The sequence below is a fragment of the Podarcis gaigeae genome (assembly GCF_964106915.1).
Source record: "Podarcis gaigeae genome assembly, chromosome: 2".
In the NCBI taxonomy this organism is placed as follows: Eukaryota; Metazoa; Chordata; class Lepidosauria; order Squamata; family Lacertidae; genus Podarcis; species Podarcis gaigeae.
Window position 1 is genome coordinate 117,141,705 of NC_139679.1, and position 27,293 is coordinate 117,168,997.

Genomic DNA, 27,293 nt, shown 5'->3' on the forward strand with positions numbered 1-27,293 from the left:
GGTACTCCGGGAATTGTAGCTCTGGCAGGGGAATGGGAGGTCTGCCAGCATCCCTCGGCACCCAGAGCAAACTGCAGGAGGAGGCAGCCAGCAAAAATTAGGGCCAGAAGGTTGGCAGAGGAAAAAGGTCAACGTAAGAGCTGTTTGACAGTGGGAAAATCTCCCTCTGGAGTCGGTGGACACTCCTGCCTGGGAGGTGTTTAAGCAGCGGTTGGATGGCCATCTGACATAGATACTTTAGCTGCGATTCCTGCATTGTGCGGGGTTGGACTAGATGACCCTTGGGGAGCCCCTCCCAACTCTACAATACTGTGATTCTGTTGTAAACAAAATCTGCCCTTTTTCCTTTATGGGGTATCCAAGAGTCCGTATAGAGTCCTTACGTGGGTTCCCTATTGGTAGGAGAAAATAACAGAGGCCAACCAGAGAATATTGAGAAGCAAAGCAGCTAGTAAGTATGATCTTTAGTGATCTGTTGCAGCAGAGTGCTCCCCTCACACGCAGGAAAGGAGGAGGACCCAGAACAAACGTGTTCGACTCTTCGTGATGCCATGGACCAGAGCATGCCAGGCACTCCTGTCTTCCATTGCCTCCCACAGTTTGGTCAAACTCATGCTGGTAGCTTCTAGAACACTATCCAACCATCTCGTCCTCTGTTGTTCCCTTCTCCTTGTGTCCTCGCCCTTATATAGACATTTTAAATTCCCTGCCCTGGAGCTCAAGACCACCCCTCCATACATCATACAAACATCACAGAAGGGGTGTAACCCAAGACCACCCCCCACAAACGTCATACCTACATCACAGAAAAGGTGGTCTACAACAGAAATTTGAATGTTGTTTTTCCTGTCTGTCAGGTTATCTGATAATGCCTTATCTGATTGCCTTTCCTGAGAGTCTGCCCATTCCTTTCAAATAAGGTAAATGTAAAGGGACCCCTGACTATTAGGTCCAGTTGTGACCGACTCTCGTCTCGCTTTATTGGCCGAGGGAGCCAGCGTACAGCTTCCGGTTCATGTGGCCAGCATGACTAAGCCGCTTCTGGCGAACCAGAGGAGCGCACGGAAACGCCGTTTACCTTCCCGCCGGAGCGGTACCTATTTATCTACTTGCACTTTGACATGCTTTCGAACTGCTAGGTTGGCAGGAGCAGGGACTGAGCAAAGGGAGCGCACCCCACCACGGGGTTTTGAACCACCGATCTTCCGATTGGCAAGTTCTAGGCTGTGTGGCTTAACCCACAGCGCCACCCGCGTCCCTTTTAAATGGTGATTACTAAATTCCTGTAACAATGAAAGTTTTTTCCAGACCTCCTCCTTACAGAGAAACATTTGGTCAGCTTGGGAGTCAAAGTGGTTTCAGGACTGTCTTCCTGTGCTGCTCTATGTACATGCTTGGTTGGGACTTTTATGAACATGTACTATATATATATATATATATAAGACCTTCAATGTTATTATTACAATACTAGTGTTGCCATATTTAAAAATCAGGAAACCCCAAGCATTTTTGGGGGGGGAACGGACCCAAAAATTGTTGTGCTTTTTTCCAACAACTCCCAAAGTTGTTGAGCTTTGGACCCTGAGCCTAGCCTTGGAGGCTCTCCTCCAGCTGAGGTGAATGGGGTCTTTGGAATGGATGGGGGAAGGGCAGAACTCCAGGAGAGCTCAGGTTGGGGAAGAGCTGGGGTGAGGGAATGGGGCAAGGGAGACTCGGAGGAGGCAGCGCCTAATACTCTCCCCTCCTCCAGCATCATGAGGCTGAATCATAGAATCATAGAGTTGGAAGAGACCACAAGGGCCATCGAGTCCAACCCCCTACCAAGCAGGAAACACCATCAGAGCACTCCTGACATATGGTTGTCAAGCCTCTGCTTAAAGACCTCCAAAGAAGGAGACTCCACCACACTCCTTGGCAGCAAATTCCACTGTCGAACAGCTCTTACTGTCAGGAAGTTCTTCCTAATGTTTAGGTGGAATCTTCTTTCTTGTAGTTTGGAACCATTGCTCCGTGTCCGCTTCTCTGGAGCAGCAGAAAACAACCTTTCTCCCTCCTCTATGTGACATCCTTTTATATATTTGAACATGGCTGTCATAGTGAACTTCCAGGCAGTTCTTCAAAAAGTCAGATATTTGTTTATTTCCTTGACATCTGAATGGAGGGTGTTCCACAGGGTGGGCGCCACTACCGAGAAGGCCCTCTGCCTGATTCCCTGTAACTTTGCTTCTTGCAGTAAGGGAATGACCAGAAGACCCTTGGAGCTGGACCTCAGTGTCCGGGCTGAACAATGGGGGTGGAGATGCTCCTTCAGGCATACTGGACCAAGGCTATTTCAGGCTTTAAAGGTCAGCACCAACACTTTGAATTGTGCTCAGAAATGTACTGCGAGCCAATGAAGATTCTTAAGGACTAGTGTTATATGGTCCCAGCGGCCGCTCCCAGTCACCCATCTAGCTGCTGCATTCTGGATTAGTTGTAGTTTCTGGGTTACTTTCAAAGGTAGCCCCACATAGAGTGCTAGCTCCATATCCTTTGTCTTGACTTCTCTTTGCATGGCTCCATCTTCTGTTTCACACACTTGCAGAATTTCACCCAGGACTCAACCTCTCTTCTCTCTTTTCGCTGAGGAACTGAAGGAGCATCTCCAGCTGACATTTCTCCTCTGCTCTCTTCCAGAACATCCTGGGGCACCTGGAGCGCTTTGATGATCACCCCCTGATTTTGGCCTTGGCCCTAGAGGCTCTTTTCCAGCTGAGGTGAAAATGGACACTTTGAGAGGAACTGACAGCCTGACTTTTGCATTTCAGCAACTGGAGCAAGAACAGCTGTACTTGCTCCAGGTGATCGAGAACTGCCAGGCAGCTGGGCTCGGGGGCTCTGAACCCTCAACCGCTCCAAGCACCTTAAGGCTGCAACCGTTCTGGTGAGTGATGAATGGTGTGAGGGACCCCCACGGGGAGGTGGGGGGAGGACGGGGCAGGAAAGGGGTTGTGCATCTGCCCAAGAGGAGGACCCTGCCAGCTTAGGGCATGGGGTTGTCATTCCTCTGGAAAGCCAAGCGTGGTGTTTGGGGTTGGAGCCATCTTCTGGAGGTCCCCAGAAGAAGCTGACTTTTCTCCTCTGCTCTCTTCTGGACATATGACAGCCCTGGTGATTCTATTTTCAAGAACTTCACATACCACAATATTCTGCATGGGTCAGACCACTACAGATATAATTTATGACAGGGGTAAGGAACCCCCGGCTTGCAGGCCAAACCCATAGTCTCCAGGCCAGTCTCCTAGCCTGGGGATGCTCCCCTTGTCAGGCCCCTCTTAAGCCCCTCAAGTGTTTCCCCCCAGAGCTTCCTAGAACTGAGATACAGTCATACCGAAACACTTTGCAGTCAAATCTTTTGGCTCACAAACGATTGAAACCCAAAAGTGAGTGTTCTGGTTTTCGACCGTTCTTTTGGAAGCTGAACGTCTGAAGGGGCTTCTGATTGGCTGCAGGAGCTCCCTGCAGCCAATTGGAAGCTGTTCTTTGGTTTCCGAATGTTCTGGAAGTTGAACAGACTTCCAGAATGGATTCCGTTCAACTTCCAAGGTACGACTGTACTGGTTCCAGAGGTGGGTTTAGAGGAGCGCCACTGGTTTGCCCACACTGGGTGCCAAGCCAAGAAGGAATTTTATTTATTTTTGTTTAAAAAACATTTACATACCCCTTGCTGGTAATAAAAAAGAATTTAAGATGCTATAAAACAATAAACTTGCTGGCCTAAACAATTAAAATAATTAACAGGCTTTCCGGAACAAAAAAGTGTTCTAAACAGGTGCCAAAAAGAGTTCGGCAAATGTGCCTTCCTGGTGTCAATAGGCAGGGATCTTCAAAGTGTTGGTGCGACCACACTAACATGCTGATTTCTACCTGTATGGGACAGTTCCATATTCCTGTACTGTAGGGGGTTGGACTAGATGATCCTTAGGGTCCCTTCCAAGTCTACAATTCTATGATTCAACAAGTGTCTCGTCAGCCACACTTTATGACTCCTTTCACAAGCCAGGTAGGACAGCTTTTGTATTGTGAACTCTTTTAAAGTGTGTCTGTGGCAGCATCCAGTAGCTGAGGAGGAAGAAGAAAGGGACAGTAAGAGATGCGGAGGGAATGAATAAAGCTCTCTTTGAGAATTGTTTATTTCTTATGGTTGGAAGGGTAGACAGGAAAACAGGATGCCTGTACCCTAGCCTTAACTGCCTTGTCTCATACACAAATGTGGAAAGTTAATCCCTCTCCTAAACTAATTCCACTACTTTGAGGACATAAGCTTTGTCCGGCTGCTTTTTTTCAGATAAGTACTTTTATTTTTATTTTTTAAAAATAATATTTATTAAAATTTCAATAAAAAAGGTTACAAAATTGATGAAAAGAAAAAAAAATACAAATTACAGAAAAAATAAAAACAATTAAAAGTAAATCCCTCTTTCTATATCTTAGAGTTCATTTACTTATTTTCATGACTTCCTCACACCTCCCTTTTTTGTATTCTAGTTCAGATAGTTAATTCAGCAAATCCTTACCTTTTTGTTTTATCTTATTTCTTAATCAATTTTTACATATTCCTGTTTAACCTTATTACTAAAACCGCTTCATTTCATTCCAACGTCATTTTAACATTCAATAATTTTACAGTTTCTGTAAATAGTCTTTAAATTTCTTCCAATCTTCTTCCACCGACTCTTCTCCCTGGTCTCGGATTCTGCCAGTCATTTCCGCCAATTCCATATAGTCCATTACTTTCATCTGCCATTCTTCCAGGGTGGGTAAATCTTGTGTCTTCCAATACTTTGCGATAAGTATTCTTGCTGCTGTTGTGGCATACATAAAGAAAGTTCTATCCTTCTTTGGCACCAATTGGTCGACCATGCCCAGGAGAAAGGCCTCTGGTTTCTTCAAGAACGTATACTTAAATACTTTTTTCAATTCATTATAGATCATCTCCCAGAAAGCCTTAATCCTTGGGCACGTCCACCAAAGGTGAAAGAACGTACCTTCATTTTCTTTACATTTCCAACACTTGTTATTGGGCAAATGATATATTTTTGCAAGCTTGACTGGTGTCATGTACCACCTCAGATAAGCACTTTAAAAAACTAATAATCTGTTGTTGGCATCCATCCGTCTTGAGAGACAATGGAGTGTGCCTCTGGAGGTGAAGCCAAACTGCTGCACTAGGAGCACCAAGCCAGCGAGCAAGCCTGGGCAGTGCGTATGGAGGTCCTGGGCTGCCCAGATGACAAAACTCAGCAATTTACCTTCCTGCCAGAGCGGTACCTATTTATCTACTTGCACTCTGACGTGCTTTCGAACTGCTAGGTTGGCAGGAGCTGGGACCAAGCAACAGGAGCTCACCCCATCGCGGGGATTTGAACCTCCGACCTTCTGATTGGCAAGCCCTAGGCTCAGTGGTTTAGACCACAGCGCCACCCGCGTCCCTTCATCAGAAAGGAAAGACCTTTTATTAAGGTAGCTTTGTGATCACCCAAGGCTTCATTATTTCAGGACCTAGTAATGTCATCAAAGGTTTGTTCCCTTGCTCATCTTCCAATGTGGTATATGCTACCAACTGCCACCATTACCACTCTGCATTCCACAGGTCAGCATTTACACAGAAGAATAAAGCGATGGCAACCTGAAATCAGAAAGGCCAGTGTTGAGAAATTGGGTTAGCTTCTGAAATTTCTCAAGACTCTGGCTGTTCATTACCACACTGATCTGGTTTTCAAAAAAAATACACTTTCAAACTTTCACAATTCACCACTTGAATCATTTATTGTGTATTTAAAGCATAAACGTTAGTACTGTAGTGAAGTTTTCAGGTGCAACTGATCCTATTTTCTTGATTACATCTCAACCGCTACATTAAAAATGGACCAAACACAAATCACCAACAAACTCTAATCTCTAAAGTAACTTCGACAGGAAATGCAATTTGCAAAGGATGGAGTTCCGTGACACACCATTACAAATGTTTCATCTGCAGAAGCATTCCAGCAAGCTGGTTGCAACACCCCCCCTCCCCCTATGCTCTACTTTGGGTTTTTTCCTGAACTGCCGCTTCAGCCAATTTTGGGGGCTTGGGTGGGGCCACCCCCATTACACATGATTTCTGCTAATGGGATTGATTAGGTGAATCTCAACCAGTGTTGGAAAGTGTGCAGTGGGTCTCAGAAATGCACCTAATAAATAGATCAAGTATAAGAAAACTAGGGAAGATGGAAAATCAGCCACCATATATCTTTTGACTACTTCTACACTATCTAATAACTGGAGCTTTTATACACTTGGTCCCCTCTCTCAAATACAGACTGGTCACACATTTCCTTCCCCCATTAATTACTGCAACACATTATTAGTCTCACTGCTTCTTTTCTCAAATCTGCCCACTCAAATCTTCTGCTAATTTAATCTACACTGTCCAACTTTACAACCAACTGATTATTTCCTACTATTCATATCCTCTCTTTCTAATCCACCCCATTAACCTTGGATGTGGGCGTAGGGGACATTTTCCAAAAACATTTACCATGCAATGTGTGTTCCCAATAGACAACCTTTCTTGCTGCACAAATAAAAACTGTAATCCAAAGAGGAAATTCTAGTGTAGGCACACTGATGGAAGGGATAATCCCCAGAAGCATGAGTGAGGAATACCTACTGTATTTGCAGGAAACAGAGAAAAGACTAATCTTAATAAATCCTAAAATATCAAAGAATTTGTCAAATAAGCATGCCAGTGGGTTCTCATCTGTGTAGGTTCTCTGACGTCTAAGAAGATTTGTGTTGATTCTGCATCACACACATTCCAGATGTTTCTTCCTTACGTGGATTCTTTGTTGTCCCCTGTGAAACTCATTTCATATACCATACATTCATATGGCTTCCTCCTTGTGCGGGTTCTTTCCTGCGTAGCAAGTCTGCTCTCAGAGTGCATGTATTTAAATAATTTCACTCCTGCCTGCATAAAATAAGAAACCACGCTATCTAAATCTTTCTTAATTTATACATTTATTATTTCTTCCCTGTGTTTTTTGAATATTTCATAACCATTTTGCTGTGCTCTTTCCACTACCCAGGGATTTATAGTCTCTCTTATGCAATTTCTTTTGATCCATACTAAGATCTTTATGGATCATGGGTCATATTAGAGTTGGAATACAACTTCTGTGGGAAGCCAGGGTGGGAAAGGCTCTCTTAGGCATTTATATTATTCTCACATTTTTTGCTGCCAAGAAAGCTTTCAATCAAGATTGAAGCTTGGTTCAAACTCCATGCATTTATATAGTTGTTTCTTTGTGTGGGTTCTTTGATGGGTAGTAACACTTCCACTCTGACTGAAGCTTTTCCCACACACTAAGCATTTATATGGTTTCTCTCCTGTGTGAGTTCTCTGATGTGAAGTAAGGGTGCTGCTCACACTAAAGCTCTTTCCACAGATCACGCATTGATAAGGTTTCTCCCCTGTGTGGGTTCTTTGATGTTTAGTAAGGTTTCCACTATCATGGAAGCATTTCCCACACATTAAGCATTTATATGGTTTCTCCCCTGTGTGAGTTCTTTGATGTGTATTAACATGTGCACTCTGGCTGAAACATTTTCCACACTCCATGCATTTAAATGGCTTCTCCCCTGTGTGGGTTCTTTGATGTGAACTAAGCTTTTCACTGTTAATGAAGCTCTTTCCACACTCCACACATTTATAAGGTTTCTCTCCTGTATGGGTTGTTTGATGTGTTTTAAGGTTTGCACTTTGGCTGAAGCACTTTCCACACTCCATACATTTATATGGTTTCTCCCCAGTGTGGATTCTTTGATGTAGAGTAAGGCTACCACTCACACTGAAGCCTTTTCCACATTCCATGCATTTATATGGTTTCTCCACAGTGTGCATTTTTTTATGTTTAGTAAGGCTTCCACTGCCATGGAAGCACTTTCCACACAGTAAGCATTTATATGGTTTGTCTCCTGTGTGAGTTCTTTCATGTGTTTTTAGATTTACGCTCTGGGTGAAGCACTTTCCACACTCCCTACATTTATATGGTTTCTCACCTGTGTGGGTTCTCTGATGTGTATTTAGGTTTGCACATTGGCTGAAGCACTTTCCACACTCCATACATTTATATGGTTTCTCTCCAGTGTGGATTATTTGATGTGCAATAAGGCTATTGCTCACACAAAAGCCTTTTCCACATTCCATACATTTATAAGGTTTTTCCCCTCTGTGGATCCTTTCATGTGAAGTGAGACTTCCGCTATCACTAAAGCACTTTCCACACTCCGTACATTTATATGGCTTCTCTCCTGTGTGGGTTCTTTGATGTTTAGTAAGGTTACAGCTGACACTGAAGCTCTTTCCACATTCCATACATTTAAATGGTTTCTCTCCTGTGTGGGTTCTTTGATGGATTGTAAGGTTACCACTCACACTGAAGCCCTTTCCACATTGCATGCATTTATAGGGTTTCTCCCCTGTGTGGGTTCTGCGATGATTATTTAGTGTTGATTTGTCTTTGAACATTTTCCCACACACTGGACACTTTTTCACTCTTTCAGTATCTGGTGGAAGTTGAGGGTGGTCTGAACATGGAGAAGCACAGTATTTCTTCCTCCAATTCTTTGACCACTTTCTGTCCTGCCTTTTTGATGTCCTTTGGTTTCCAAATGTATTTTTCCCCACTTCATGCTTGATAGTTTTCAATGAATCCAAAGATGGCTCCTCGTGAATCTCATTATCCTTCGCATCACCTGCTTGGGAAGAAGAAAGGAAAGGGGTGAATGTTATTCAGCTATTCAGCTGTTTCCCAGACACTGAGGTTCTGAGGCAATGACCTACAAGATGTTACAGAACAGAATGGAAGAAGAATTTTGGTCCAGAAAATCACTTGTCTATAACAGTGTTTCCCAATAATTACTCTGGTTTCTCCCTGCAGAGCTGTTCTGCTCTGTGTTCCATTTTTTAAAAAAAAAGAATTTAGACATTCATTTGCGTATTTTTACCTCCCTCCAAATCCATTTCCCTTTTGCCTTTTCAAACTGCAAATCTGAGGCAGGGACTGACTTACTTCTTTTAGCCATCTGTATGGCCACTCTGAGTGTCTTTATTTTGGCTGAAGAATAGGATAAACAAACTAACTAATGAAGGAGTATGATTACCAGCCAGCAATAAAGATATCTGTTTATATGTGAGTGTGGCTGTATATTCATGGAATACTTGACATCAGGAATAATTCTGAATTATGTTTTATTTATTTTCTAGCTGTAATCTACAACACCTCACCAGCAACAGGCAACACAGCAGATGAGACTTGGCAATGTTTGGGAAAGGAGATTGCTGGAACCTGCTGCTCTGTTTATCAGGTTCAAACCTTTAAAAAATAAATTAACTAAAGTTTTCCACATTAGCACAGTTCTATGATCCTACCTCTTATTCTGCTCTTTTAGATGCAGCAGACATTTTGTGTTATGCCATGCCAAAAGAGCAATTTTAGGCTATGCCACGCTCCCACAGGGACATTTTTGTGACTAGAGCTCACAACACATTCTCATAATTCTGAATGTGTCCAGTGCTCCAACAAGACCTCTAGAGTCCCTGAATGTTATGCTGATGCCTGGGCTGGTGACTCCTCCCAGAACCGCCCAGTTTGCCAAATGTAGCTTGCACCAGTGAAGAACCACCGAGAAGAGGGCTCAAGTAGCAAGTTGGGAAGTCCCATATTTATAAGTCTGAAAGGGCCTTTGAGTGGAAAGAGCCACAGGGGAAATGCCTGAATGACTAGCAAATTAGGTGAGGAATGTCTAAAGTAACTAATAAGGAAAAAGACGGAAATGTCAAAGCGGCAAGTACAGGTCAAAAATACTATATTCTGTAGCAGAAACACCACACTGCACTGAGCCTGCATGATCAAGGGGAGCGACTTCTCTCCCTTTCCAAAGAGACAGCTGCCTCCCCTCACAAGTCAACAGTTCTTTTCTGCCATTTGCTCCCAGAAAAAAAGTGCCAGCACTGCATTTGTTTCTGCCTGCAGCATGCTGAAGGGAACCTGAGTGGTGTAGTTCTGCCTTGAGAGAGAGCAGCTAGGAAAGTCAGTCTTTCACTGATTGGAATTGGAATTAATTTTGATTGGTTCTTCTGCTTGGAACAAAACACACACTCATAGACTCACTTAAGTGTAATCTTGCTTACCGTATTTTTCGCCCTATAGGACGCACTTTTCCCCCTCAAAAAATGAAGGGGAAATGTGTGTGCGTCCTATGGGGCGAATGTAGGCTTTCGCTGAAGCCTGGAGAGCGAGAGGGGTCGGTGCGCACTGACCCCTCTCGCTCTCCAGGCTTCACGGACCTCTCCGCAAGCAGCGGGAGCGCTCCTGCTGCTTGCGGAGAGTTGCTTGCATGCCGAAGCCTGCGCGCACTGAGCTCAGCGCGTACAGGCTTCGCGGACCTCTCCGCAAGCAGCGGGAGCGCTCCCGCCGCTTGCGGAGAGTTGCTTGCATGCCGAAGCCTGCGCCCGCTGAGATCAGCGCGTCCAGGCTTCGCGGACCTCTCCGCAAGCAGTGGTAGCCAGCCCTGGGCTCCCACGGCTTGCAGAGAGCTGCCTGTTTCGGGACTGGGGTCGGGGGAAGCTCGGGCCTCCCCCACCCCAGCCCCACGCCTGGGGGAAAATAATCCCCCCCCCCCGAAAACTAGGTGCGCCTTATGGGACGGTGCGTCCTATAGGGCGAAAAATACGGTATTTGAATCCTGTCATGCAATAACCATTTTAGGGTTACTTACTTAAAAGCTGTTTAGATTTTACACTCTCCACGTTTTATTTACATATGATGTACTTTTGATTTCTCTATCAAATAGTTATCCTTTATTAGGCATAACAAACCACACATTATCAAACAGACACCGTATACAAATTACGCAAAATATGAGCTCAACTTAACAAGGTTTGTCCTGGTCAGATCTTTAACTCCAGAGAAAATCAATTTGCATAAACAATACAGTACAGCACTACCGAATCCCCGATCAATTAAGAACAACTAATTCTCTTTATAATGGCCCAGTCTTTCTACATGGAGAGCACTCAAAAATTCAGCCACTATTAAAGTAATTCGATCATTCCTGTCCGAAGGCAGGTCCTGAACCCTTGGTAGCCTATTGAGTTGTAAGGCCTCTAATAATTGTCTTCTGGCATAAATGCCAAAATCACAAGAAAAGAAAATATGCTCCAAAGTATCAGGTTCCTGTTTACTACATTTGCAGAGACCCTGTGATTCTGGGAGAGCTAAATATCTTCCTCTTACTATCATCGAGGGAAACATATTAAATCTGGCTTGAAGCAGGAGCTGGAGGAATTTTACCCTTATGCTTTTCATATAATCAGTTATCCATATAATCAGTTATCAGTTTTCAATATATTCATATATAACCAGATATTTTTATAATGATTTTATAATCCATGTTTGAATCGTGAAAGCTTCTGCTTAGCTTAGCAAATTGCTTAAATCTGCAAAGTCTTAGATGAACTTTGTCCCAGTACCTCCTTGTTCTCTCTCTATCTCACCGAACAAGGGAAGCAATAAATCTGATGTGCTGGCACATTCCCCCCCCCCTTTGTCCAGACAAAGTCTGTACAGTGAAACAGGAAACCGCAGAATGTCCCTTATAGCAGATGGTCTGTAGGAGCTCAACAGCCCAAGTTCCTCTTTGCCCTAAGTTTCTATTTCTTGCAATAAATCTAGGGGAAAGGTCGGACTGGTGTTCAAACTAAAAAGCAGAAGTTGGGAGAGAACTCTTTGTACGGTCAGGAGCAAGGCTTGTATGCGCTCATTAGCTTATTTTGCTGCCGTTCGCAATTGTATCCCATTATGTCATGATCTGTGATGTATGTACTCAGGTATAAAAGCCCCTGGGCAATAGGTCTCAAGGCCCAGTCTTTTGGAAAGGATTCCACTGGGTCAATTATTGCTCAGCAATAAACCTCACTTTCTTTTCTCCAATTGCTGCATCTGTCAATTCTTGGACCCTATTTGAGTTGGTCACTGGTAGCTTTTAAAATCCTTGCAACAGGCTAACGTAAACAGCCTGCACAATTCATGATTCTTCAGATTTGTCATAATATTTGTCATAATATTGTCTTTTCATAACATGAGCTACATTCACTGGTCCACTGCTGATACATTTAAAATAAAACTTTATTAAAGGGTTTTAGCCTCTGGGCCACAAGGATATAGAAAGAGCTCTGCTGGATGAGGCCAGTGGCCCATCTAGTCCAGAGTCCTGTTCTCACAGTGGCCAACCTGCTGCCTGTTGGGAACCTGCAAGCAAATGAGAATCCTCTCCTCCTGCAGTTTCCAGAAGTGGTTTTCAGAAGCACTAAAGGTAAAGGTAAAGGGACCAGGGGCGCCGACTTATAAAAAATATTGGGGGGGCGGGGGCCCATACCGACTTATAAAAAATATTGGGGGGGCCCAAGACCTCCAAACCGCTGCTGCTGGGGGAACGAAAGGGGCGAGCCCCGGGCTGCCCCGACCTTAAGTGAATCTGTGAGGGCCCGCCCTTTGCGGCAGCCGATTGGCTGCCGCAGTGGGCGGTGAATATTAATGAGCTAGGGGGAATCCCCGCTTCTCGCGGGCTGACACCAGCCCCGCGAGATTGTTGATGGGTCGAGAGACCGCAACCCCACCCCCTCTCTAGATCGGGAGTGGCTTTGTTTTAACTCATTACTGAATGTATTTTAAAAGGTAACTATCGTCAAACAAGGAAAATAAAAAATACCAACATAATTTTGTGATTTTACAAAGCATAATATAACTAATAATTTTCTTAAATTATTGGGGGGCGGAGCCCCCCAAACAATTTTTTGAGGGGGCTCGGGCCCCCTCAGGCCCCATGGAGTCGGCACCTATGAAAGGGACCCCTGACCATTAGGTCCAGTCGTGGCCGACTCTGGGGTTGCGGCGCTCATCTCGCTTTACAGGCCGAGGGAGTCGTTTACCTTCCCACTGGAACGATACCTATTTATCTACTTGCAATTTGACGTGCTTTTGAACTGCTAGGTTGGCAGGAGCAGGGACCGAACAACGGGAGCTCACCCCATCGCGGGGATTTGAACCGCCAACCTTCTGATCGGCAAGCCCTAGGCTGTGATTTAACCCACAGCGCCACCCGCCGCCTCCAAATTTGGAGGCAGAGCATAGCCATCATGGCTACTGGCCATTGATAGTCTTCTCCTCCATGAATTTGCTCAATCCTCTTATAAAGCCATCTAGGTTGGTGGCAATCACTGCCTTCTGTGGGCCATGTTTGGTCACCACTCGCTTGCCCACTGGTGTGATTTAAGAACTTCATTTTCAATACCATCCAAGGGGAAAAAGACATTCTTACCTACAGAGCCCACATTCTCATTGTCTTCTGGCATGACTTCCTTGTGAAGAGATCTCTGCTCTGAATTTTGGAGATCTCACCCACATTGGTGAAATACACCAAGTACACCACCCTCTGAAAGAAAGAAATATTCTCTAATCAGAAATAATATATTCCTGAACTCTATATTTCCACTGAGTTCTTGCATTTCAATATTCACCACTAAATACCACTTCTTATACATGCTGATTCAGAAATGTTTTAGCTGTCCATTTCAACCAGGCTCCAGTAACCCTCATAATATGATAGATGCACAGATTCTCTAGACCAGTGTTTCCCAACCGGTGTTCCGCGGCACACTAGTGCACACACGCCGCCCCCTCCTCCCGCCGCCAGGACGCGCGATTGGGTGGCGGGCGCTGGGCAGGCGGTGCTCCGCTGGCCCGGCTGAGGAGCGAGCGCAGGCGGAGAGGGGCGGTCGGGGCGCCGCTGCGCCTTCCCGGGGCGCCCAGTCCGCGCGCGGCGGGAGGCAGCTCCACTGGAGCCACTTACCTCGGAGGAAACGGGCACGGGGAGCAGGGCAGTTGGAGGAGGGCTAGGCCTCGACCCTGCGGCGGGGCAGAGTTAGGCGCGCCTCAGGCCGGCATCCGTCGGGGTTTCGCCCGCCCAGCTTGGGCCTGGGACCCGGCTGCAAGAAGTGCACTTTCTCGGAAGGAAGTCGCTGGGACTTGCCTCGGAGTAGGAGCGGCCTGCAAAACCGTCCTGAATTGGGGGGGGGGGTTGCGCGCAGTCAGGCTCGGGGTACCCGGTTGAAGGGCAAAAGCGAAGGGTCTCGGGATGCCTGCGACCTTCTGGGCAAGGATTAACAGCGCCGTCTTAATTTTGCAGTGTGTGCATGCGAGCGATTGGGGCATTAACGACGTGCAGCCAGTATCGGTTTGATTATGATTATCCCGCCCCTGCGGACCCATCTGTTGAATTCCTGCTCCAAAGGCGTGCAGGTCAGCCCTCCGCGGTGAGAAGGAGAAAAGCGGTAACCTGCTGTTTGGAATTCCAGGCTGGCAGCCAAAAGCTGATGCCATCATAAATTTGTTGGGACTCAACGGTGCTACCCGGTTCTGTTGTTCTGGTTGTGTTGATGCGGTAAAACGTTGACGGCTTGTAATGTCACAAACCCAAAATTGAGGCCTTTACGTCACATTGGTTAATAAATACTAACTTCTTCCCCCTGGTTCTTAGTTCTTATATTGAAAGGATGGTCTTTATCTCTGAAGATTACCATTCAAAGGAGCTGTTGAGAAGGTACTTGCCCCTGTTTAAAATGTCTCACATGGCGATCCTAACCAAGCCTTAAATTTAGGAAACACATTGCTGGGGGGGGGGGGGAGCTATGAGGATGAGGCTGCTAGTTTCACCCCGTCATTGTTCTGCTCTCCCTCCACAACTTGGAAGGTGATTTTTTGAAGCTGAGAGTCTTCTGTACTCTATGTCAGTGTTTCCCAACCGGTGTTCCGCGGCACACTACTTTATTTGTGTTTTTTTGTGTCTATTTGATTCCTATTAAAGAGAGTTACTTTATATATAGTCAATATAGGCACAGAGTTAATTTTTTAAACATTTTCTAATGGTGGTGTGCCTCGAGATTTTTTTCATGAAACAAGTGTGCCTTTGCCCAAAAAAGGTTGGGAAACACTGCTCTAGACTTTGTTTTTGAGCTGTTTACACACCCCATGCTTTAAAGGGGTTTTTGTCATATACAGTACTATACATCATTAACTTATGGAATTTGCTGTCTTAAGTTGTACTAGCTGGCACGAGCTTGGATTAAAAAAAAGGAGATAAAAAGGAGATAAAACCAGGTAACAGAGAATCAGTACACTGTGACCCAGAATCGCCCTGCCCCTTCATGCCTGCTTGACAGCATCAATGTCCAGAAATTTCACTTTTACAAGTCACTCTTTTGGTGAGGCAGCAGCTGTGCTTTGGGAAATTAGGCAGGTATCCTTACTATATACCGTATTTTTTGCTCTATGACTCACTCCCCCCCCCTAAAAAGTAAGGGGAAATGTGTGCGCGCCTTATGGAGTGACTGCAGGCTGCGCAGAAGCCAGAACAGCAAGAGGGATTGCTGCTTTCATTGTGCAGTGATCCCTCTTGCTGTTCTGGCTTCTGGGATTCAGAATATTTTTTTTCTTGTTTTCCTCCTCCAAAAACTAGGTGCATCTTATGGTCTGGTGTGTCTTATAGAGCGAAAAATACGGTAATTTAGTTACATATACTTGCTTTCAATTTTTGCTAATTTTAGTCTATGAATTAATAATAATAATATTAATAAATAATTTTATTTATACCCCGCCCTCCCTGGCCAGAGCCGGGCTCAAGGTGGCTAACTTCAATAAAATTTCAGTAAAAATATAATAAGAAAAAAAGAAAAAGGAAAAAAAATACAGGTTAAAATGCAATTTAACATTATTGACAATTATGTATTGTTTGGTTATTTATAAAATATATTTATATACCATTATATAACCAACAATATATCAAAGTGGTTTACATCAGTAAAACATAAAACTGTTCAATAAAAACCATAAAAAGTTATAAACAGACAGCAATTAACCATTGTGGAAGGATGTTTTATGCTGTTCTATGTATACCACCGATTCTTTGATTGAGCCCTTTATAACTCTCTCTAAGTAACTATTATCTGGCCTAAAATGAGGGTAGGTAATCTATTCTCCACTGCTAAACTTGGGGGAAAGCCAGCAAATTCATTCCACCACTGGAGACGCTACACTACATCTTTCTTAGGGCAAGCTCATACCCAAGGAGGCTACATAGCACACTCTAAGCTGGGCAGCAGCAGCTTGGGAGCCACCACCAGCAGAAGCTCAAGGGGGGTGGAAGTGCTGTTGGCCCCGGAGAGGGCCTTCTCTGTGGCAGCCCCTAAGTTGTGGAACTCCCCCCCCCCCCGAAGTGCATCTGGCACCTTCATTATGCAGCTTTCAGGGAATGCTGACGACATGCCTCTTCATCCTGGCATATATTTTCTTTTTTAAAAAAATGTTATTTCTTTGGTTTTTTCAAATTACAGTTTTACAATCACATATCCAATATATACCATAAAAACAAGATTCCAAAGAATCTCCTGGATTTCCCTCCTTCCCTTTGTGGGTCCTATTGTTATCCATTTCCTCTTGCATCTTTTATAACAATCCCAATCTTTTACATCCCCATTAAATCCAAAATTCACCATTAAACTACAAGTGTTATTCCAATTCTACTAACAATTTTAACAGTTTGCAATGGTTTTTAAGATAAATTATAAAATTTCCCCATTCTTTATTAGAATTTTGGTCTTTCTGATTCTTCCGGTCATTTTTGCCATTTCAACATAATCCATCAACTTAAATCTGCCTTACTTCTATGGTTGGGACATTATCTTCTTTCAGTATATTTTCAGGACCCAGGTTATTTCTAGGGTTTTGTTTTGAATGGTTTTTGTTGTTGTAACCCACCCTGGGACCTCAGGGTGAAGTGAAGGTATATAATACTGAGATCAACAACAAGAACAATAATAATTTGCAATCAGATAACTTGCGTTCTTAAGGCTGGGGGGGTCATTTCCTTCTCTCTCTCTTTTAAACAGAGCTTTCCCCTCGCCCCAGGACTGAGCCTCTTTTCTCTTCTGCAGCTCCCCCTCCCCATGTCCTGGGTGGGGAGGGGGTTTGAACCCCAACTGGGTGTTCAGAGGAGACCCTCTTTGGTCCACCTCCAAGAGCCAGTGGTGGCAAAGTGCTTAGACACTGTTGGACTAGGGACTGGGAGGCCATGGCTGGAATCCCCCGCTCGGCCCCGCTGGGCTTGACCTTGGGCCTTCTGCCGTCTTCTTGTAGCCTAACCCACCTCACAGGGTTGTTGTGAGGCTGAAATGGGGAGCTGGGGAAGAGAGAGGACCAGGGAAGCCACCTTAAGGAAGGGCAGGGAAGGAGCGGTGCAAATGCAATGAAACAGCAAACTAAATAAACAAACCCTGCCGACAGAAGCCCTACATCAGGCAGTCCCAAACCTGGCCCTCCAGCTGTTTTGGGACTACAATTCCCATCATCCCTGCATAGATGTCAACCTTTCTTTTTTTTTTGTGGGAAATTCCTTATTCCAGCGCCGTTTCCCGCTGCTATCCCGGATTGTTAGATATCCTGTAGACTGTCCCCAGGACAGGTGAGGCTGCTGATCCCTTATTTTCAAATCAGAAAGTTGACAGCTATGCATCCCTGACCACTGGTCCTGTTAGCTAGGGGTGATGGGAGTTGTAGTCCCAAAACAGCTGGAGGGACGAGTTTGGGGGTGCCTGCCCTACATGCAATTCCCAGGCGAAATTGGGGTGAGGGTCTTTCTCTCTCTCTTCTGCCTCCCCCACCCCCTCAATTCTTGGGTTCCTACCCCTCTTCCAGTGTTGCAGCTGAGTACCTGTCAGGGGAAAAGGCGGGGTATTAATAAATAACAACAATTATAATTGTTGTTGTCTAAATAATTATTGTCTTAATAATAATAATAATAATAATAATAATAATAATAATAATAACAACGGCGTTTCCCCGTCCTGTACGCGCACCCACCTCGCAGAGCAACCGCTCAGTCTGTCTGCCAGCCTCTCTCTTGTTGGAAGACGAAAAGGAAGCGCCCCCTCTATTTCTCCCCCCATTAGACCATTTCCTGCCGCTCTATGAAACAAAGCTCAGCTCATTTAACCCTTAGAGAACCGAGTGGGTGGCCGAAAAGAAAAAAGGCGCTCTTATCCTTGTCTTTTGAAAAGCAGCATCCACAGAATCATAGAATTGCAGAGTTGGAAAGGGATCCCGGGGGTCATCTAGTCCAACCCCCTGCAATGCAGAAATCTCAGCTGAAGCATCCATGACAGATGGCCATAAAACCTCAAATGAGGGAGTCTCTGTTCCACCTTCGAACAGCTTGTAAACCCTGTGAACGAACAGAGGTAGGGGGAAGAGAGGGAGAGACCTGTCAACGGACTCAATCACAAAACCACAGGCCCAGTTTTGTGGTTGCGTCAGGGGCATAGCTGTCAACGTTTCCTGTTTTTTAAGGGAAATTCCCTTATTCCGAATAGGATTCCTTGCAAGAAAAGGGAAAGGTTGACAGCTATGGTCAGGGATGTGTGGCTGGGGAGGGTGTGTGTTTGTGTTTGTCTGTGACAATCATGAAATAATCCCTTCTGAAGTTACCACCACACTATTGGGCATGATGTAAACTTGTTCAATTCCACTGTTCTGCATGGGACAATGACAATAAAGATATCATATATCGTTTTCTATTTTGCATCTAGATACGTTTAGATTACTTTACCTCCTGGTAGATCAACCTGCTCTCCTCCGGCTTTGGAAAGGGAAAAAAAAGTTACAGCAGTGCAGAGAGCGGAGCCTTCCTTGCTTGGAGGAGGAGGAAAGAGCCTCTTTTTATCCCTAACATAGAAGTTCTTCCCTCCCTCCTCTAAGAAGCAAAGCGTCATCCTCGCCTCCCCAAAAATCTCACAGCGACTGAATTGGAGCCCAAGGGGTGTGCCAAATAGGATACTGCAGGCGAAGCCAGGCAACTGTAGATCACTATTCTGTGAGTAGATCACAGTCTCTTGGGAGCTGGTCACCCCTGGTATATAGCTTCAATCAAAGCCATATATCCTAAAGACACCACAGTCTCCACTGAGCTTTGTTCAAAGGAAACTGAACCCTGGGTAAAACACTGCAACCCCTGGAATCCCTTGCCACTTGGAGACTGGGGTGTGTGCAACACTATCAAAGCATAGCAAGCACCCAGCTAGCAGGTTGGACCAAAGCAATAGCAGCACACCATCTTCATTCGAGGCGATTCCTTCTGCCAGGCCTGTTGCCAGAGGAAGGAGCTGCTGTGCTGTCCTACTCAAAAAGGGATCCCTTTCCGCCTTTTCTTTTGTGGGTTGTCCAGGGAAAAAGCAAAAGGCAGTCACTGCCAATTAGCAGAGGATGGTTTCAATCCATCGACCTCTGGGTTATGGGCCCAGCACGCTCCTGCTGCGCCACTCTGCTAGCTGCTTGGGAGAAAGTGGCTGCCTGTGGATCATTGCATCGTTTGTCAGCCATCCATCCCTTTCTGGGAATGTTTGGCTGAGGGGCAGAGTCTCTGTGGTACGATAGGTCTGTGCATCTGGATGTTACTTTGGAGGACGGTTGTGGGCACCGCATCCCTCATAAAGCAGATGACTGGTGAAGCGGATGGACTGCTAATCCACTGCACTGCAAACGTGGGTTTGAATCCCACCCTCCTCAGCTGTTTGCAGACTTTTGACTGCCTGCACTGTTTTTGCTTGTTGATATAGCAAAAGGCAGAGGAAGAGATGCTGGGCAGGACTGTGATGTCATCCTTTTTAGATCATAAGACTGATGACAGGAATTGTCTCATTACCGATCTGGGCTTGAGTCTTGACTGGTGCATTCCATCCTCTGCCTATATATATATATATATATATATATATATATATATATATATAGTACCACCCTATGCCCAGGGGTTTCAGGGCGGTTCACAGAAAATATCAACATAAAAACCACAATATATAAAAGCAAGATAAAAACAACAACCCAATAACACCCCCTCCACCCAAAAAGACACATTTTAAAAAGGGCATAGGATGTTAATCAGATCAACCAAAGGCCTGGTTAAAAAGGAATGTTTTTGCCTGGAGCCTAAAAGTGTATAATGAAGGCACCAGGCGAACTTCCCTGGGGAGACCATTCCATAGACAGGGAGCCACTGCAGAGAAGGCCCCGTTCTCGTGTTGCCACCCTCCAGTCCTCTCAAGGCACACAAAGGAGGGCCTCAGAAGATGATCTCAGGGTCCACAAAGGAGCCATTTCAGAGGGGCAGACCAGCACTCCCCAACAAAAAGGCTGCTTAGATATTGTACTCCTAAGGGGCTACTGAGGGTGGGCTTGAACCCCCATGTGTGCAGAGGACAACAGATTAGCAGTTTACTACTCAGCCACCTCATTGCAGGTAGAAGGCCAGCAGCCGTCCCTGGGTGGGCTTGAGTCACCAACCTTCTGGTTAACAGCCAGGCATGCTAACTGATTGCGCCACAGAGACCTGGGCAGGGCCGCTTATTGGCCTCTTGTTATGCTCGGTTGCTTGGGAAGTTCATTTTTTATCAAACCTGTGCTGTGGTGCCATCAGAGATATGCAAGGTGATCTCTGTCCTTCCATTCTTTCAAGTGATGACCACTGTATCCAACTGCCAATATATGGCTCTCTGCTCGTCAGATGTCCTAGCGACTGGCAGGTTTCCCTCAACTCTGTCCATTGCACTTTCCAGCCAAAGGAATGAGCATGGTAGATAGTTAACTCTTATTTGTCAAAGCTGACACTTGACACTCTTTTCTACCACTCTGAATACCCAGGCACACCAGTCTAGAGTCTAGGCAGTTATTCCCCAGAGCAGCTGCAGCAACAGGGGACCACTCCACGAATTTATGCATCTTCCCCCAATGGGCTGCACACACACAGCCAGAGACTGTGCCCGCGTGGAAACTGCCTCTGCTCATTCCTCTTCAATCCCCTCCTAGTTCTGGGAGACAGTTGTGCAGGAGAGGGTGGGGAAACAACTAGCCTTTAACTTTCCTGGTTTACTCTTCTTCCCCTTCTACTGACTGAGCCTGTGCTCCATCTCTGACATTTCCCCTGCCTCCAACTCTTACCTCCAGGCTGGCATAGTTCCCACAAATCACTGACCCCTTCCTCCAAGTGAGACTGCAGCCCTCCTCTCCCGTCTCAGACTTGCCAATATCTTGCCAGTCCCTGCCTTTCCCTGCCAAGTGTTTCAACTCCATTGAGGAAACCCTGCTACTTGGCACAATGTCCAAAGGCCAGAGCCATTTATTAGCAGTTTGATACAGTGCTCATCATTTGAAAGTACGGAGAGAAAGAAAACACATCAGATATCCCTGGTGGTCTAGTGGTTAGGATTCGGCGCTCTCACCGCTGCGGCCTGGTCAGGGAATTCTTTTGCAAGATGGCAGGAGGGTCATTCCAGCCAAATCTTTTTTATGTCAACAGTACTGAACCTTTTCCAGGAACTCATGCTCTTGCCAAGACCTATTGCCAAAGGAGGGAGAGTACCCTACTCAGGAGCAAGAAAATACCCTTCTCCTCAAATTTGGGGGTTGTCCAAGTCAAAGACAAAAGGCAGCCCTTGCCGCCTAGCAGAGGATGGTTTCGATCCATCGACCTCTGGGTTATGGGCCCAGCACGCTCCCGCTGCGCCACTCTGCTGGATGGGGCATGAATGTGAGTTTGTCAGGGACCAGGGGTCGATTCTTTTTCATTAAGTGAGGCGAGGAATCTGAACTCAAAGGGCTGGCAGGGACAGCCCCAGAGGTGCTGCAGCCAGAAGGAGCTGTGGAGCCAGTGCCCCACCCCGTCCATCAGGAGCATGGGGCACTGCCATTTTCTGAGCATCAAGGACTCCAAGCCAAAAGGATTTATCTTGGCCAGGGGGCAGGAACAAAGTCCACAGCTAAGGCAGAGTTTCTGTAGTGTAGTGGTTATCACGTTTGCCTCACACGCAAAAGGTCCCTGGTTCGAAACCAGGCAGAAACATGGTGCTCCACTTTTAATAATTTTTTGAGTAAAATATAGAAGAAATAACATCTAAAGCAAACATAGTGAACTACCCCAAACAAAACATAGACTGGATAGCTACTCACAACTTGAGCATTACAATGGAAGCCATTTTAAAGTCTCACAATAAAGCAAATTACACACCTCATAAGTTGTTTGCTCATATGTTGTTTGCCCTGAATGTGGGATTTTTTGGGGTCAGGTAGAATATGACCCAGTTGTGGGATCACATAATTTATGACAGAGCACCATGTACCATCAAATGTACTTTTCTGTTTGACTCCCCTCAAATGTCTCTTCCACCCATAACTTCCCCAACTCAGACTCCCCCATAAAAAACTTTGTTCCACCAGCCTTCACAGTGCTCATTGCTTGGAAGAATGGAGGAACAGAGATCACCTTGCACATCCCTGGTGGTCTAGTGGTCAGGATTCGGCGCTCTCACCGCCACGGCCCGGGTTCAATTCCCGGTCAGGGAATTCTTTTGTCAGATGGAAAGAGGGTCATTCCAGAAGAATTTCTGCTGAAGACCTTCCAGGAACTCAGACCCTGAAGCCTCATTTATTTTGATCCCGCAGTTGTGGTGGCAGTCATGGACTACCTCAGAAGGTGGTGGACTCCCTTTCGTTGCAGGTTTTTTGAAGCGAGGTTGGAGGGCCACCTGTCAGGGAGTTGGATTAGGGGATCCTTGGGTTTCCTTCTAACTCTGTGATCCATGAACATTCATCCTGATTTGTTTGTGGAGAGCTTAGACAGCATTGCTTCAAGCAAATTGCAATTATACACATCTCAGGGCATTTTCTTCATGCTGTCTTTATTTGCAAAAGATGCAGCTTGGGGGAAGGGGCTTTTTGTGCAATAAATCCATTTCAACTATAATTGCTCACCCTGAATTTGGTATCCTGGCTAATTGGCCCTGCCTATAGCCAAGAGAAGGTGCCATCCTCCTCTTTTTTGCCCCCAAAGAGCCAAATGGGGGGGGGTGCCATCCAGACCTGACAATTTATCAATGGTTATTTTGTCTGCTAGACCCAGAACATCATTCTTCCTGGAACTGGTTCCTCCTTGAACTTGAACTAGATCCTTTTCAAAATGAACTTTCCCAGCACCAAGCATAACAGGAGGCAGAGAAACAGCTGTGCCCAGGTCTCTGTGGCGCAATCGGTTAGCGCGTCTGGCTGTTAACCAGAAGGTTGGTGGTTCAAGCCCACCCAGGGACGGCTGCTGGAAATCTGCCTGCAATGAGGAGCCAGAGTGGTGAATTGATAATCTGTTGCCCTCTGCACACATAGGGGTTCAAGCCCCATCCTTAGTAGCCCTTTTCCCTAGGAGTTCAGCACATTATCCAAGCAGCCAAAAAGAGTCACTATGACTGTGAATATAGTGGGTGCTTTAAAATAAGAAAGAGGAACTTGGGGTAGTTTTTTTCTCCCAGATCACTTTATCTCCTTATTTCACCCTTTGGCAATAAGCACCCAATACTGCTTTTCCTCATCATAATAACTGCAGAATAAATAAACGTGTGACTCTTACCGCTTTATTTCTGGGCAGGTGGAGAACACTGCTGAAACTGAAAAGCAGAGCAAAGGAAGGGTGGCATCTAACTCTAGCCCATAATATTTAACTCTTCAAGGCTTGCTTGTTGAGTACCCTGATCCCACTCTACTTGTGGAGTTGTTGAAGGGGACACCAGTTCTGCCACTGACCCTTTGAGCTGCAGGACAGTTCCTCCTCCTCTTTCTCCATGGAAACTGGGAAATTGGCATAAGGACACATGCACATCCCATCCTTAGTCTGTCAGTAGTGTTCCAGTAATAAGATCTCAGACCAAGGATTCTACCGCCCAAGTCTCTGTGGCGCAATCGGTTAGCGCGTCTGGCTGTTAACCAGAAGGATGGTGGTTCGAGCCCACCCAGGGACGGCGGTGGGCAGGATTCCTGGACGAGGTGGCCGAGTGGTGAAGGCGATGGACTGCTAATCCATTGTGCTCTGCACGCGTGGGTTCAAATCCCACCCTCGTCGGTCCCTTTTTCGGATCTTCTTCTTTGGTGAATGCCCAGTAGGATTGTCTTCCATGAATATGGTCTTAATGGTGTGTCCATAAATGACTGTGGAGGCCTATTCTGGATCCACATGCCCTTCCACAGTGGCGACTTAGGTTTTTGGGTGAGAGATGATCATGCTGAGGATTAGATGGGTTTTTGGAAGACGCCTGTGCGTGAATTTACTTTATAGAGTAGATCAGGGCATGCTGACCAACGCACAGGCTTCAGAGTAAGGCTCTATCCCAGGCAGTGTCTCCCCTTCTCTTCTGAAACAGAATTCGTTCTCCCAGATCAGTTGCCAAAGGAAGGAGGGCCTGTAGCGTCCTACTCACTAGCAGGAAAATCTCCTCCCCGCATTTGTGGGTTGTCCAAGTCAAAAGCAGAAAGTAGCTGCTGCTGACCAGCAGACGATGGCTTTGATCCATCAACCTCTTGGTTATGGGCCCAGCACACTTCCACGGTGCCACTTAGCTGGATGGGGTATGCCCCAACCCATCCATCTGGAGCACATGGCACTGCCATTCTCTGAGTGCCAAGAACTCCATGCCAAAAGGATCTTTCTTGGCCAGGGGGCATGAACAAGGGCCTCAGCTAAGGTAGAGTTTCTGTAGTGTAGTGGTCATCACGTTCGCCTCACACGCGAAAGGTCCCTGGTTCGAAACCAGGCAGAAACATGGTGCTCCTCTTCTTTTCTTTTCTTTTTAAATAGGCCTACCGAATTCTCTTGTAAGGTGTAGAAAGAAATAATATATAAAACAAACAGGAACAAACATGGTGCACTACCCAAAACAAAACACAGACTAGATATCTACCCACTATCTACCCAGGCTTCCTCAAACTCGGCCCTCCAGATGTTTTGAGACTACAATTCCCTGCATCCCTGACCACTGGTCCTGCTAGCCAGGGATCATGGGAGTTGTAGGCCAAAAACATCTGGAGGGCTGAGGTTGAGGAAGCCTGCGCTAACCCTAGCATTAATGTAGGGGGTCTGAGAGGCCCTCTTGACCTAAGTGCCACTATTATTTCTTCTCTCTCAGTCAGGAGTCCGCATGCAAGCAGTGTGACCTACATAGCTGGCACCTGTTCTTCCAAGTCAGAGTTCACCTGGCAGGCTTTGTGGTTGGAAAGTTCCTGTTACAGTGGCACCTCTGGTGGCGAACGGGATCCGTTCTGGAGGCCCATTCGCAACATGAAAAGAGTGCAACCCACAGCGGCGCATCTGCGCACGTGCGGGTTTGTGATTCGCTGCTTCTGCACATCCGCGTGACATCATTTTGCGCGTCTGCACATGCAGTGAGACTGCTAAATTCTAAGCAATATTTATTTAGTTATTTCTTACTTTTAATATCCACCTTCTTTCCCCAAGGAAGACAAGATGGTGTGCATCTTCCTCCTCCACATCTAATCCTCACAAGCAACCCTGTGAACTCCTCCAGATGTTTTTGGCCTACAACTCCCATGATCCCTAGCTAGCAGGACCAGTGGTCAGGGATGATGGGAACTGTAGTCTCAAAACATCTGGAGGGCCGAGGTTGAGGAAGCCTTTTCTAGGTCTAACAGACAAAATAACCACGGATAAATTGTCAGGTCTGGATGGCATCCCCCACATTTGACTCTTATTGGGCAAAAAAGAGGAAGATTGCACCTTCTCTTGGCCATAGGCAGGGCCAATATGCCAGGATAGCAAATTCAGGGTGAGCAATTGGAGTTGAAATGGATCTATTGGACAAAAAAAGCCCATTTACTAGGATACCAAAGGAGGGAAGTACAGTGGTACCTTGGGTTAAGTACTTAATTCATTCCAGAGGTCTGTTCTTAACCTGAAACTGTTCTTAACCTGAAGCACCACTTTAGCTAATGGGGCCTCCCACTGCTGCTGCCGCGCCGCCGGAGCACGATTTCTGTTCTCATCCTGAAGCAAAGTTCTTAAGCTGAAGCAATATTTCTGGGTTAACCGAGTCTGTAAACTGAAGCGTATGTAACCCGAGGTACCACTGTAATTGTAGTTGAAATGGATCTATTGGACAAAAAGTCCCTTAACCCAACCTGATTTTTTTTTTTTTTTGCAAATAAGGACAGCATCAGGAAAATGCCCCAACAAGTGAATGTCCATAGAAACACTGAATCGTAGGGTTGAAAGGATCCCCAACGATCTCCTCGTACAGTGGTGGCCAAACTTGGCCCTCCAGCTGCTTTGGGACTACAACTCCCATCATCCCTAGGTAACAGGACAGTGGTCAGGGATGATGGGCACTGTAGTCCCAAAACAGCTGGAGGGCCAAGTTTGGCCAACACTGACCTAGCCCAATTCTCTTCAATGCAGGAAGGACAGCTAAAGAACCCCTGACAGGTGGCCCTCCAACCTTGCTTCAAAAAACCTACAACAAAGGAGAATCGACCACCTTCCAAGGTGGTCCATGACTGGCACTGCAACTGTGGGACCAAAATAAATGAGGCTTCAGGGTCTGAGTTCCTGGAAGGGGTTCAGCAGAAATTCATCTGGAATGACCCTCTTTCCATCTGACAAAAGAATTCCTTGACCGGAAATCGAACCCCAACAAAAGGGCTGCCTGGATATTGTGTTAAACTCGTAGAGATACTGAGGGTGGGCTTAATCCCTCATGTGTGCAGAGGGCAACAGATTTGCAATTCACCACTCAGGTTCCTCATTGCAGGTGGATTTCCTGCAGCCGTCCCTGGGTGGGCTCGAACCACCAACCTTCTGGTTAACAGCCAGACGCGCTAACCGATTGCGCCACAGAGACCTGGGCAGAGCTGTTTCTCTGCCTCCTGTTATGCTTGGTGCTGGGAAAGTTCATTCTGAAAAGGAACTAGTTCAAGTTCAAGGAGGAACCAGTTCCAGGAAGAATGATGTTCTAGGCCTAGCAGACAAAATAACCATTGATAAATTGTCAGGTCTGGATGGCACCCCCCCACACACATTTGGCTCTTTTTGGGCAAAAAAGAGGAGGATTGCACCTTCTCTTGGCTATAGGCAGGGCCAGTTTGCCAGGATACCAAATTCAGGGTGATCAATTGTAGTTGAAATGGATCTATTTCACTAAAAGCGCCTTTCACTAAGCTGGGGGTTTTTTTGCAAATAAAAACAGCAGGAGGGAAATGCCCTGAGAAGTAAAGAATTGCAATTTGCTTGAAGCAATGCCATCTAAGTTCTCCACAAACAAATCAGGATGAATG

General features: G+C 45.9%; 1 protein-coding gene across 2 annotated transcripts; it reads right to left on the reverse strand.

Moving 5' to 3' along the window:
* Positions 1–5,781: 5,781 nt before the first annotated feature.
* On the reverse strand, positions 5,782–18,064 carry LOC310837629 (uncharacterized protein). Of its 2 annotated transcripts, none has more exons than XM_083724533.1 (3): positions 18,003–18,064; positions 13,408–13,521; positions 5,782–8,781 (listed from the first exon to the last, which is right to left on the reverse strand). In XM_083724533.1, exons 2-3 carry the CDS (start codon positions 13,439–13,441, stop codon positions 7,277–7,279), a joined length of 1,539 nt encoding a protein of 512 aa, XP_083580659.1. In that variant the 5' UTR covers positions 13,442–13,521; positions 18,003–18,064; the 3' UTR covers positions 5,782–7,276. The 2 variants fall into 2 exon arrangements, with proteins under 2 accessions (XP_083580659.1, XP_083580658.1); XM_083724532.1 differs by having other exon boundaries at positions 5,782–8,784.
* Between the last annotated feature and the right edge of the window lie 9,229 nt (positions 18,065–27,293).